Source organism: Mustelus asterias, chromosome 3 (assembly GCF_964213995.1).
Source record: "Mustelus asterias chromosome 3, sMusAst1.hap1.1, whole genome shotgun sequence".
Classification (NCBI taxonomy): domain Eukaryota; kingdom Metazoa; phylum Chordata; class Chondrichthyes; order Carcharhiniformes; family Triakidae; genus Mustelus; species Mustelus asterias.
Window position 1 is genome coordinate 97,240,823 of NC_135803.1, and position 14,821 is coordinate 97,255,643.

The 14,821-nt window shown below is 50.9% G+C and overlaps 1 protein-coding gene across 1 annotated transcript in view; it reads right to left on the bottom strand.

Moving 5' to 3' along the window:
• The window catches only part of srgap3 (SLIT-ROBO Rho GTPase activating protein 3), a 278,977-nt gene that overhangs the window by 40,609 nt on the left and 223,547 nt on the right, over window positions 1-14,821 (bottom strand). The window contains exons 16-17 of the mRNA XM_078209393.1: window positions 7,716-7,772; window positions 5,911-5,929 (exon numbers count right to left, since the gene is read on the bottom strand). Of these exons, the coding sequence (XP_078065519.1) occupies window positions 5,911-5,929; window positions 7,716-7,772 (76 nt within the window). The remainder of the gene's footprint in view (window positions 1-5,910; window positions 5,930-7,715; window positions 7,773-14,821) is intronic.

Genomic DNA, 14,821 nt, shown 5'->3' on the forward strand with positions numbered 1-14,821 from the left:
GAATCGAATGCAGCTCTCCACCACGAGTGGGATGGGTTGTCCAGGAATCCTTACAAAAGAAGAGAGAAGTTGTCAGGAAATGAGAGAGTGCACAGCTCGAATCCCGACAGCCACATACAGAACTGACAGGTGTATGCAGGGTACAGATTAGAGGTGCATTTGGTCCTTAACAGTCAAAGGTTCACATAATGAGAAGAAATCTGAGCTCAGCTCTCGGGCAAATCATCACCATAAAAATGCATCTGAGGAGAATAATCCAAAAACCAATCATCAGCAGTACAGATATCACTCAGAGATATGGTCATATCAACAGCTACTGCACCGACCTCTTCCATAGTTCCCTCTACACTGTCCCCATCAAACACTCCCACAACAGGTGGAGCATGAGGTTAGATATAGAGTAAAACTCCCTCTACACTGTACCAAATAAATATTCCCAGAACAGGTGCCGCATGGGCAATGACCCCATCAAACATTCCCAGGGCAGGTATAGCACGGGGTTCGATACAGAATCATTACAGTGCAGGCGATTCAACCCATCGTTTCTGCACTGGCTCTCCAAATTATCAATATGACTTTGTGCATTCCCTGCCATTTCTATTCAAGTTATAAGGGAAAGCTCCATTGGACCTGCCTCCAACACACTTGCAGGCAGTGCATTCCAGACCTGAACCACTTGCTGTGTGAAAACATTTTATCTCACATCGCATTTGCTTCTTTTGCAAATTGCTACAAATCTGTGCCGTCTCGTTCTTGATCCCTTGACAAGCAGGAACAATTTCTCCCTATCTACTCTGTCCAGCCCTCTCATGATTTTGAGCATTCCTATTAAATCCCCTGTTAGTTTTCTTCTCTCCAAGGAGAACAGTCCCAACCTCCACTCTATCCTCATAACTGAAGTTTCTCATGCCTGGTACCATTCTTATAAACCTCCTCTGGACTCCCTCTAATGCATTCACATTGTTCCTATAATGTGGCACCCAGAACTGTACGCAATACTTCAGCTGAGGTTTCACTAGTGTCCCAGACAAGTTAATCATAACATCCTTACTCTTGTACTCTATGCCCTTATTAATAAAGCCCAGGGTACTCTATGCTTCATTCACTGCTCTCCACCTGTCCGGTAACCTTCAATGGATTATGCATGTACGTACTCAGGTCCCTCTGCTCCTGCACCCCCATTAGAATTGTGCCCCCTTCATTTTGTGTTGTCTCTCCATGTTCTTTGAAATTAATCATTTTACATTTCTCTTCATTGAATTTCATCTGCCATCTATCTGTCCACTCCACCCATTTGTCTATATCCTTTTGACGTTCTACACTATTCTCTTCATAATGCTTCCAAGTTGTGTATCATCCACAAACTTTGATATTGTCCCCTGTACACCAAGATCTAGATCATTAATATATATCAGGAAATGCAAGAGTCCCAAAGGAACACCACTACAAACCTTCCTCCAGCCTGAAAAATATCCATTAACCATTACTCTGTTTCACATTATTCAGTTAATTTTGAATCCACATTGTAACTGTTGCTATTAGATACAAAGTGAAGATCTCTCTAGATCGATTCATCAAATACACCAAGGTCAGCCACTGTACAGGTGAGAAATGTACTAAAAATCTCTGCTAAATTTTTCTAACAGTATGTGCTTCAACCCTAACCTCAAAAGTTAGTTTCTCCATCCCCCCCACCCCTTGCATTTTCCATGTCAGATACTCCTGGTGTGAAATTTCTAAATGAGGAGCAGTTTTGCACAGTGGACCCTCATCCATTAGGATAGACAAAGACTGTCAAACTCATACTGCCTTCAGACAATGGGAACTCATTTATTAGTCACTGGTGAACTTGAACCAGTAACTTGATAGCGGTATATGCACAATGTCTAAACTGCCTGGATCTATTTGCAAGTACCATAGTTACATTGAAGCTAGGTGCTTAATGAGTATTTTGCCTCGGTTTTCACAGAGAAGGACATGGGTGGATGTACTGTGGGCTTGCGGTGGACTGAAAAGATTGAGTATGTGGACTTTAACAAAGAGGTTGTTGCTGGGATCTTTGAATGGCATCAAGATAGATAAGTCGCCGGGTCCGGATGGGATGTACCCCAGGTTACTGTGGGAGGCGAGGGAAGAGATTGCAGAGCCTCTGGCGATAATCTTTGCGTCGTCGATGGAGATGGGAGAGGTGCCGGAGAATTGGAGGATTGCGGATGTGGTTCCTATTTTCAAGAAGGGGAATAGGGATAGCCCAGGAAATTACCGACCGGTGAGTCTAACCTCAGTGGTTGGTAAACTGATGGAGAAGATCCTGAGGGACAAGATTTATGAGCATTTAGAGAGGTTTAGTATGCTCAAGAATACTCAGCATGGCTTTGTCAAAGGCAAATCGTGCCTTACGAGCCTGGTGGAGTTCTTTGAAAATATGACTAAGCGCATTGATGAAGGGAAAGCGGTAGATGTGGTTTATATGGATTTTAGCAAGGCGTTCGATAAGGTCCCCCATGCAAGGCTTCTAGAAAAAGTGAGAGGGCATGGGATCCAAGGGGCTGCTGCCCTGTGGATCCAGAACTGGCTTGCCCAAAGGAGGCAGAGAATGTGTATAGATGGGTCTTTTTCTAATTGGAGGTCGGTCACCAGTGGTGTGCCCCAGGGATCTGTTCTGGGACCCTTGCTGTTTGTCATTTTCATAAATGACCTGGATGAGGAAATGGAGGGATGGGTTGGTAAGTTTGCCGACGACACAAAGGTTGGTGGGGTTGTGGATAGTCTGGAGGGATGTCAGAAGTTACAGAGGGACATAGATAGGATGCAAGACTGGAGAAGTGGCAGATGGACTTCAACCTAGATAAATGCGTAGTGGTCCATTTTGGCAGGTCGAATGGGATGAAGGAGTACAATATAAAGGGAAAGACTCTTAGTACGGTAGAGGATCAGAAGGACCTTGGGGTCTGGGTCCATAGGACTCTGAAATCGGCCCCGCAGGTGGAGGTGGTGGTTAAGAAGGCGTATGGTGTGCTGGCCTTTATCAATCGAGGGATTGAGTTTAGGAGTCCGGGGATAATGATGCAGCTATATAAGACCCTCGTCAGACCCCACTTGGAATACTGTGCTCAGTTCTGGTCGCCTCATTACAGGAAGGATGTGGAAAAGATTGAAAGGGTGCAGAGGAGATTTACAAGGATGTTGCCTGGATTGAGTGGCATGCCTTATGAGGATAGGCTGAGGGAGCTCGGTCTTTTCTCCTTGGACAGATGTAGGATGAGAGGAGACCTAATAGAGGTATGTAAGATGTTGAGAGGCATAGATCGGGTGGACTCTCAGAGGCTTTTTCCCAGAGTGGAAATGGCTGCTACGAGAGGACACAGGTTTAAGGTGCTGGGGGGTAGGTACAGGGGAAATGTTAGGGGGAAGTTTTTCACACAGAGAGTGGTGGGCGAGTGGAATCGGCTGCCGTCAGTGGTGGTGGAGGCAAACTCAATAGGGTCTTTTAAGAGACTCCTGGATGAATACATGGGACTTAATAGGATGGAGGGTTATAGGTAGGCCTAAAAGGTAGGGATATGTTCGGCACAACTTGTGGGGCCAAAGGGCCTGTTTTGTGCTGTAGTTTTCTATGTTTCTATGTAAGATACAGGAGTAGCTAGGTATAGCTACATGAGGGAGAGTGGAATGGAAGAATATTGTGATAGGATGAGATGAATTAGGTGAGAAGAGGTTTGTGTAGAGTATAAATACTGGAATAGCTTGGTCGGGCTGAATGGCCTGTTCCTGCTTTGTAAATTTCATGTAACTGTTGCTTCTTGGGATTTTGAATTTATTCAAAAGCTAAGAACAGAAAGATGCATTTATATTGAACATTTCACACATCAATAAGGCATCATTATTAGGAGACTGTTCGTATTCCCTGTCAAAGGGTGGACTGTCCCTAATTAGCTAATCACAATATGAGGTGGGGGTGATGATGTTGAGGGGAGTGTAGCAAGGGTAATACCGGTGACAAGAGCTCTTAGAGAATCTTGCAGCAGAGAAGGCCATCCAGCCCATTGTGCCTGTGCTAGCTCTTTGAAAGAGCAATCCAGTTAGTCCCATTACACTGATCTTGCTCTTAAGCCTGGCAAATGTTTCCACTTCAAATATTTATCAACTTCCCTTTTTGAAAGTTACTTTTGAATCTGCTTCCACCACCCTTTGCACACTGTGCACAAAATAAAAGATCTCAACTTGCTTCTGGTTCTTTTGCCAAGGCTGTTAAATTTGTGTCCTTTGATTACTAACCCTCCTGCCACAGAAAACCCTTATTCACTCTCTGAGAACACCTCATAATTTTGGACAGCCCTATTAAATTTCTTCTTAACCTGCTCTTGCTCCAGATTATACCCTGGTGACTCGTGTCACAAACAAGTGTGTTATGTGCATGTATGTAAAACATGGTTCATCACAATGACGTATGTTTGCCAGAGGCCCAGGAGGGTCTGTCAGAACTTGTGCTACCGTATCTCCACCCACATGGAAATCAGCTCAAATATTTGCAGAGAAAATCATGGAAAACTTCTTTTTGTTTGGAGCAAGTTATGTTGACATCGATCAACGAAAAGACTTTGAATCTGTCATACTTTGCATGCTAATTAGGAAAATATGCAAAAAAGCACAAGTTCAAATGAATGTTAATTAGCCCCTGGACGTTTGAACAGGGGAGATAGCGCAGCAAAAAAAAAGACAGATAATGAATCAGTTTAATTATATCCATTTAAACCTTTCATGTATCTGTGCTGCCGCAAGAAGCTGACAAGAGTTTTGCTCCGGTGTCATGTGGGAGGAGGGAGCAGCTGAAGACAAGAGGGAGTCACAGGATTCCCTTAGATACTTGGGTGGGCTCTGTATAATCCATCCAATGAATGCTGCCGGGAATGTCAGCTCACTTCCCCGTCTCCTATCAGTCCTCTGCTGTTCCCAGACGCTCAAATTTTACTGGATGTCATCTTGATTCAAACTGTTCCCCTTGGTTGCCATGGGTAACGGCATTATTGTCTGCAGTTCAGAACAGCTCAGACCATTGAAGGGTGCTTGCCACTGGCAAATCATCTCAGGCTTCCCCGTGTCTATTCATTGCTTGGGCCTATTGTGTGTAGCTCTTCCTCTTTATCTGCCGCGCCTTAGCTCTCTTTGTAGCAGTACCGCGCCAATCCTTTGTTGTGAGTGCCAGTTTTATTTACATTTAAATCATGCTGATTCAGTCCGATCGAAAGACTAGGCGGCAGCTGCATTTATTTGCTTTTCTTTGCACTGGTCTCTGCCCCTACTGCCACGCTTAAAATAATCAGATGATCCCAGGGTAAAAGCTTGATTCCTGGGGTTAGGGTGTCTAGGGTTAGGAATTTCCAAGTGGCATCAGTGCCGCGGGCGACTACAAGAGGGAGGGGGCATTCAGCTAGGACGGGGGTCTCGCTCCAGGTTGATTCCAGATTGGGGGAGGTCTTGGCTGTCATAGGCCCCTGATGACATTAAAAAGAGTGACCAAGTGATCCATTAACCCTTATAAAGGAAAAGCAACCCTTCTGTCCCTACCTTGTCAAACAGCCTCTCCAACACCCCCATCTTCAATATTGTTATAACCAATAAATAAAGGTGTTCCAATTAACCATTTTCCCAGGATTTTCCACTCAGGTTGCCTGCAGCAGGTGCTCAATTCCTGGTGATTCCAGAGAACTCATCTCCTGATGAGAGTGCTCCGACATTCACTCTGAAGCCATGTTATATTTCTATCTAACCTTTCACAATTAAAACTGCAAGTGGAGAGCCATTACTTTTCAAACCTTACGATTCCTCTGAGGGCTAAAACAGTCCCATGAAAATGGTGTCCTGCGCCCACCAGTGGAGGCAATCCTCTGGGAGACCCATCTCCCCCACCCCTCTCCCACCCACCCTGCTTCAGATGCTAGCTTTACAGTGTATACCTGAGTCCTTGTGCGGGCATTCCTTCTTCCTCTGTCAGCAGCGAAGCAAGAAAAAAACACAGATGAAGCAAAGAATAAAAGTAAGTCAGGCCCCGCACGATCCCACAGAGGCCTCAGGACAGGTTGGAGAGGCTCGAATGCAGTGGCAGCTGATTAGAGTCTGGGGCTGTCTGCACCTGAAGTGCTCCTTATGTGGTACTGGAAGTCATCACAAAACGACCGGATTGTTGTTAAAAACCCAATCAATTTGTCCTTTAGGGAAGGGAGGGCCTGATTTATAGGTGACTCCATTCCCAAATCAATGTGATCAACTCTTAAATATCAACTAAGAAGGCCTTGCGAATTCATTCAGTTGTCAGCACAACCAGGGACACGCAAGGAATGTGTCTCTCGGGAGATGTGGCCTAGTGACAATGTCGCTGGAATAATAATCCAGAGGCCTAGGATAATGCTCTGAGGATGTGGTTCAAATCCCACCACGGCATCTGGTGAAATTTAAATTCAATTAATAAATCTGGAATATAAAGCTATTGTCAATAATGATGACCATGACAATTATCATTGATTGTTGTAAAAACTCATCTGGGTCACTAATGGCGTTCAGGGAAGGATTTGTGGCGTCCTTACCCGGCTGACATGTGACTCCAGATATACAATGATGTGGTTAACTCTTAACTGCCCTTTGAAATGGCCAACAAACCACTCAGTTCAAGGACAATTAGGGATGTGCAATGAGGATTCTCACTTCTGAAACTTTGGCAGGAAAGTGGGGATTGGATGAGAGAGGATCACAGTCAAATGCAAAGCCTCACAGAATCAGATAGCTTCCCACCATTCACTGCCATGAGTAGTGACCATTGGTGAGTTATGGGAGGGCTCAGTGCCTATGATGGTCAGTTCCAATTAGGGCAAGAGGGCAACTTGGTGGCCTCACTTGCCATTTGGTTGTCAGGGTAATGAGGAGATGGCCAGCAAATGTCAGCCTGACCAGCACTACCCACATTCCAGGAATGGGAACAAGGAGGAAAGGTTTGGCATTGCAAGTGAACTACCCTTTGTGCTGGGAATTTCAAATAAAGATTGCTAAACACTAGTAAGGAGGTCCAGTCGCAGTATTTAGACCAGAGACCAGGAGCAAAGAAACAAACTCCAGAGTTCAATGCCTTCCAGAGTGATGGGGGCAAAATTGGAGAATAGTCAGTGTGGAAGTGGATGTTTCACCCCATTCTCATTGTTACCTCAGGCCTGTCATGATATCTTTACCTCACTTCAGCTTACAAAATACATCCTGTTTTCCCCCTTCCCTTTTTGCCGAAGTTTACTGGGATCCAATCACATGGTTCAAAAGCTGTTAGGATCTTCCCCAAATAGCCATCCCCCCCAGTTTGAGCCTACCAGGGGGCTATTTGGCCATGAGAGGATCACAGCTGAGCCAGATCCTGCCCACATGCGCCATGTCTGCTGGTTCCAGTGGAGTGGAGATGGGGGTTGGCGAATTGGGGGAAGTCCACTGGAAAACAATGAACAGGAACGCTGATTGACTCCTTCTCCTCCCCGAGACCAATAGCAGCACAGCACAGACCAGGGATCCAAGCAGAAACTCTGGGTGGAATCTTACAGCCCCGTCATGGCGGAAAATGTGACAAGTTGCTCAAAGGTCCATGGACTTTGACAGGACTGGAAAATCCCATCGGCAGGAGGGACCTAAAATGCCACCCACAGTGTGACTCAATAGGTGCAAATACTCATATAGGCCACCACCTGACTGATTTCATCAGTACCCCAGGACACTCTGAAAATCAGGCAGTGCAAATCCTGGGTGGATGGAAGAAAAATTACTGAATAATATTAAAATGATCTTTGAAAGAACTTTGTAATAATTTGTTAAGGGGAGGGAAGTGGAGAATGGACTTTTCTTCAATAGTCCAGGCAGATGAGAGGGCAAGGCCTTGGGCCTATAACCCGATCCCAGCCTGACCACAACGGCCCCTACTGACAGTTTGAGTAGGACTGGCCAGTCCTGATTATACTTTTCCTGCTGTCTCCCTATTCAATCAAGTCGGGAACCAATGGGGCAAGTCTTAAACCTGTCTTTATTCCGTCACCATGACAGTCCACTACCCTTCCCTTCGGACAGTTTTTACCTAGGGTCTGACTAGGTCACAGGTACAGTAGTTAGGTAAATATTTGTAACTGATATCCAGTGGTTACCTGGATAAAAGCCTGACTAGACCGGCAGCCAACTAAGAGCAAGAGAGATGCAGCACAGCCCCAGACGAGAGAGAACTAGCAAGGATTTGGAAAGACACAGAATGCCACCATTCCATTCAGCGTTTGCAGTCTGTTGGCGCCTGCCACCAAGTACCTGTATGAAGGTCTCCATATCGCCATTAAACAATTTATGATTATATTGTGAGCGAGGCCTAGGCTTCCTCATTTTCTGTGGCTTAGGGGGAAGCGATGGGGGCCTGAGAGAAATGGAACAAAATCAACACACACAGCAAACAATATACAGTACTTTGAAGAACTTGGATCTAAGAAACACAAGTTAATCGTCCAAGTACAGAAACAATGTTCAGCAGCAGCTATAACAGCACACCATAAAATAGCACTTAGTTTGAGGCCCATTCTAAGTATAATATGAGACAAGAATAGTGAAAGGCCCATAAACCATTTACATTTCTATCCCCCACCCTCCCTCCCTCTCGATCTCAGAGGTACTCGGCAGCTTCTGAAACATCACCCACATGACCATTCTCCATTTGGGAGCTTCAACAACAATTCATAGCAGCAGCTATTTCACTGTTGTGGGCATCACAGTTGAGCCAACTCCTGTCCACTCCCAATGCCACAGCACTCACTGGCAGGGGCACTGGGAAGTCTCAGGAGCAGTGAGTCTGGCTGGATTTTCCTCACTATAGCCCAAATGCTATGTGGCTAGTTATAGCATCTTACTAATGCTCTGGATGAGTTCAGCTGACTCAGTGGAGTCTGGGATTTGGAGGCAAAGTGCCTTTGTGTTATGTACAGCCACTTAGGCTGCTGTTGGCGATTGGGCCTTTCGGTATTGCTGTCCAAGAGAAGAGTCTCTCTGTCTTGGAGGACCGAAGGGCCTGTTTCCTGTGCTGTACTGTTCTTTGTCAATTCCAGTGTGCTTTGTGTTGTTCTGACAGAGACCACAACACTGACCAGCTCAATCCTGCTGAACAAAATATCCGGAGAAGTGAGCGGAAGACATTTAATCCAGAACAGCGCAGAGCTGGGCAGGCATCGGCAAGGCTGGCAGCATCGAGATACAGAGTCAACATGCTCAGCTTCCAAGCAGGCCTCTAACTCAGCATTCAGTGGACAAATCTCAGGGATGGCATCCAACATGATACCCTGCACACTGATTCAGGCAGGCAGTGTCATTTTGTTGAGCTGCCATTCTGCTCTTGGCCTCTGAGGATAGCAAGTTGCGATATTCTCAATGGAGACGCCAAATGTAAAGGAGGGATGGTTCATTTTGGAATCCTGGCCAGCTGTCACCTCAGCGAGTTTGACTATTACTCAGCCCTGTGCAATAAGCAATAGTAGCAGCCCAGCATTCCAGTGTGAGGAACGTCAGCCGGGGACCTGCCAAGCACGTACACGCACACTGATCTCTCTCTCTCTCACACATACCGCTCTCTCTCTGACACATGCACACACATAAACACACAAACACACTCCCCCCACGTCCCCTCGCACGCCCTCCCCCCCATTTCATGCGCGCGCTCCCCCCATTTCTCGCGCACGATCCCACCCCCTCTCTCGGGCACGCTCCCCCCTCCCTCGCGCACGCACCCCCTCCCTCGCGCACGCTCACCCCTCCCTCGCGCGTGCACCCCCTCCCTCGTGCACACTCCCCCCTCTCTCGCGCACACTCCCCCCTCCCTTGCGCACGCTCCCCCCTCTCTCACGCACGCACCCCTCTCCCTCGCGCACGCTCCCCCTCCCACACACACACCTCCACCCACACACACACATCCCACCCCTCACACACACACACACCCCCCCGTCCCGTCCCACAAACACACACACTCCCCCGCTACGCACACAAACACACATGTCTCCTCCATACACACACACTCCCTTCCTCTCACACACTCTTCCAACCCCCCCACACACACACAGTCGCACACACTCCCACCCGCTTCTCTCGCACACGCTCCCACTCCCCTCTCTTGGGCAGGCTTCCCCCTCTCTCGCGAATGCTCCCCCACTCGCTCGCACTTCCCCCACTCGCTCGCACCTCCCCCATCTCTCTCGCACGCGCACCCCTCCCTCTCGCACGCGCACCCTCCCTCTCGCACGCGCACCCCTCCCTCTCGCACGCGCACCCCTCCCTCTCGCACGCTCACCCCTCCCTCTCGCACGCTCACCCCTCCCTCTTGCACGCACACCCCTCCCTCTCGCACGCACTCCCCTCCCTCTTGCACGCACACCCCTCCTCTCGCACGCACACCCCTCCCTCTCGCACGCACACCCCTCCCTCTCACACGCCCCTCCCTCTCGCACGCACACCCCCTCCCTCTCGCACGCACACCCCTCCCTCTCGCACGCACACCCCTCCCTCTCGCACGCTCACCCCTCCCTCTCGCACGCACACCCCTCCCTCTCGCACGCACACCCCTCCCTCTCGCACGCACACCCCTCCCTCTCGCATGCACACCCCTCCCTCTCGCATGCACACCCCTCCCTCTCGCATGCACACCCCTCCCTCACAGACGCCTCCCTCGCACACGCACACCGCTCCCTCTCACACACCCACCCCTCCCTCACACACACCCACCCCTCCCTCACACACACCCACCCCTCCCTCTCACACACCCACCCACCCCTCCCTCTCACACACACACCCCTCCCTCTCACACACCTACCCCGCCCTCTCACACACCCACCCCTCTCTCTCACACACCCACCCCTCTCTTTCACACATCCACACCTCCCTCACACACACCCACCCCTCCCTCTCACACACACACCCATCCCTCCCTCTCACACACCTACCCCTCCCTCTCACACACACCCACCCCTCCCTCTCACACACACACCCCTCCCTCCCTCTCACACACCCACCCCTCCCTCACACACATCCACCCCTCCCTCACACACATCCACCCCTCCCTCACACACATCCACCCCTCCCTCACACACACCCACCCCTCCCTCACACACACCCACCCCTCCCTCACACACACACGCCCCTCCCTCTCACACACACCCCCTCCCCCTCACACACCCACCCCTCCCTCTCACACACACATCCACCCTCCCTCACACACACCCCTCCCTCGCACAAACACACCCCTCCCTCTCGCACGCACACCCCTCCCTCTCACACGCACACCCCTCCCTCTCGCACGCACACCCCTCCCTCTCGCACGCACACCCCTCCCTCTCTCACGCACACCCTTCCCTCTCTCACGCACACCCCTCCCTCGCACACCTCTCCCTCTCACATGCACACCCCTCCCTCTCACACCCCTCCCTCTCACACCCCTCCCTCTCACACGCACACCCCTCCCTCTCACACGCACACCCCTCCCTCTCACACACACACACCCCTCCCTCTCACACACACACACCCCTCCCTCTCACACACACACACCCCTCCCTCTCACACACCCACCCTCCCTCTCACACACACCCCTCCCTCATACACACCCACCCCTCCCTCACACACACCCACCCCTCCCTCACACACACCCATCCCTCCCTCACACACACACCCCTTCCTCACTCACACCCACCCCTCCCTCTCACACACACACCCCTCCCTCTCACACACACCCACCCCTCCCTCTCTCACACACTCACCCCTCCCTCTCACACACACCCCTCCCTCTCTCACACACTCACCCCTCCCTCTCTCACACACACACCCCTCCCACTCACACACACCCCACCCTCTCACACACACCCCTCCCTCTCTCACACACTCACCCGTCCCTCTCACACACACCCCTCCCTCTCACACACCCCTCCCTCTCACACACACACCCCTCCCTCTCACACACACCCACCCCTCCCTCTCACACACACACCCCTCCCTCTCACACACACACACCCCTCCCTCTCTCACACACTCACCCCTCCCTCTCACACACACACCCATCCCTCTCACACAGGCAGCACGGTAGCACAGTGGTTAGCACTGCTGCTTCACAGCTCCAGGGACCTGGGTTCGATTCCCGGTTTGGGTCACTGTCTCTGTGGAGTTTGCACATTCTCCCAGTGTCTGCGTGGGTTTCCACCGGGTGCTCCGGTTTCCTCCCACAGTCCAAAGATGTGCGAGTTAAGTTCATGAGCCATGCTAAAGTTGCCCTTAGTGTCCTGAGATGCGTAGGTTAGAGGGATTAGTGGGTAAATATGTGGTGATATGGGGTAGGGCCTGGGTGGGATTGTGGTCAGTGCAGACTCGATGGGCCAAATGGCCTCTTTCTGCACTGTAGGGTTTCTATTTCTATGATTCTATCGAGTTCTCTCTCTCACACACACACTCACCGCGCTCTCTCTCTCTCACACACACTCACCGCACTCTCTCTCACACACACACTCACCGCGCTCTCTCTCTCACACACACTCACCGCACTCTCTCTCTCTCTCTCACACACACACTCACCGCACTCTCTCTCACACACACACTCACCGCGCTCTCTCTCTCTCTCTCTCTCACACACACTCACCGCACTCTCTCTCTCTCTCACACACACACTCACCGCACTCTCTCTCACACACACACTCACCGCACTCCCTCTCTCTCTCTCACACACACACTCACCGCACTCTCTCTCTCACACACACTCACCGCACTCTCTCTCTCTCTCTCTCACACACACTCACCGCACTCTCTCTCTCTCTCACACACACACTCACCGCACTCTCTCTCACACACACACTCACCGCACTCTCTCTCTCTCTCTCACAAACACTCACCGCACTCTCTCTCTCACACACACTCACCGCACTCTCTCTCTCACACACACTCACCGCACTCTCTCTCACACACACACTCACCGCACTCTCTCTCTCACACACACACTCACCGCACTCTCTCTCTCACACACACTCACCGCACTCTCTCTCTCACACACACACTCACCGCGCTCTCTCTCTCTCTCTCTCTCTCACACACACTCACCGCACTCTCTCTCTCTCTCACACACACACTCACCGCACTCTCTCTCACACACACACTCACCGCACTCTCTCGCTCTCTCTCACACACACACACCGCACTCTCTCACACACACTCACCGCACTCTCTCTCTCACACACACACTCAGCGCACTCTCTCTCACACACACACTCACCGCACTCTCCCTCTCTCACACACTCACCGCACTCCCTCTCTCTCACACACACACTCACCGCACTCTCTCACACACACACACACACTCTCCGCACTCCCTCTCTCTCACACACACACTCACTGCACTCTCTCTCACACACCCTCACCGCACTCTCTCACACACTAACCACACTCTCTTTCACACACACACTCACTGCACTCTCTCTCTCACACACTCACTGCACTCTCTCACACACACTCACTGCACTCTCTCACACACACACTCTCCGCACTCCCTCTCTCTCACACACACTCACCGCACTCCCTCTCTCACACACTCACTGCACTCTCTCACACACACACACTCACCGCACTCTCTCTCTGTCACACACACTCACCGCACTCTCTCTCTCTCTCTCTCACACACACTCACCGCACTCTCTCTCTCACACACTCACCGCACTCTCTCACACACACACACCGCACTCTCTCTCTCACCCACTCACCGCACTCTCTCTCTCTCTCACACACTCACCGCACTCTCTCTCTCACACACACTCACCGCACTCTCTCTCTCACACACACTCACCGCACTCTCTCTCTCACACACACTCACCGCACTGTCTCTCTCTCTCTCACACACTCACCCGCACTCTCTCTCTCACACACTCACCGCACTCCCTCTCGCACACACACTCACCGCACTCTCTCTCTCTCTCACACACACACTCACCGCACTCTCTCTCACACACACACTCACCGCACTCCCTCTCTCTCTCTCACACACACACTCACCGCACTCTCTCTCTCACACACACTCACCGCACTCTCTCTCTCTCTCTCTCGCACACACACTCACCGCACTCTCTCTCTCTCTCACACACACACTCACCGCACTCTCTCTCACACACACACTCACTCACCGCACTCCCTCTCTCTCTCTCACACACACACTCACCGCACTCTCTCTCTCACCCACTCACCGCACTCTCTCTCTCTCTCTCACACACTCACCGCACTCTCTCTCTCACACACACTCACCGCACTCTCTCTCTCACACACACTCACCGCACTCTCTCTCTCACACACACTCACCGCACTCTCTCTCTCACACACACTCACCGCACTGTCTCTCTCTCTCTCACACACTCACCCGCACTCTCTCTCACACACTCACCGCACTCCCTCTCGCACACACACTCACCGCACTCTCTCTCGCACACACACTCACCGCACTCTCTCTCTCGCACACACACTCACCGCACTCTCTCTCTCTCACACACACTCACCGCACTCTCTCACACACTCACCGCACTCTCTCTCTCACACACACACTCACCACACTCTCTCTCTCACACACACTCACCGCACTCTCTCTCTCTCTCGCACACTCACCGCACTCTCTCTCCCTCACACACTCACCGCACTCTCACTCTCACACACACACACCGCACTCTCTCTCGCACACACGCTCACCGCACTTTCTCTCGCACACACGCTCACCGCACTCTCTCTCTCACCCACTCACCGCACTCTCTCTCTCTCACAC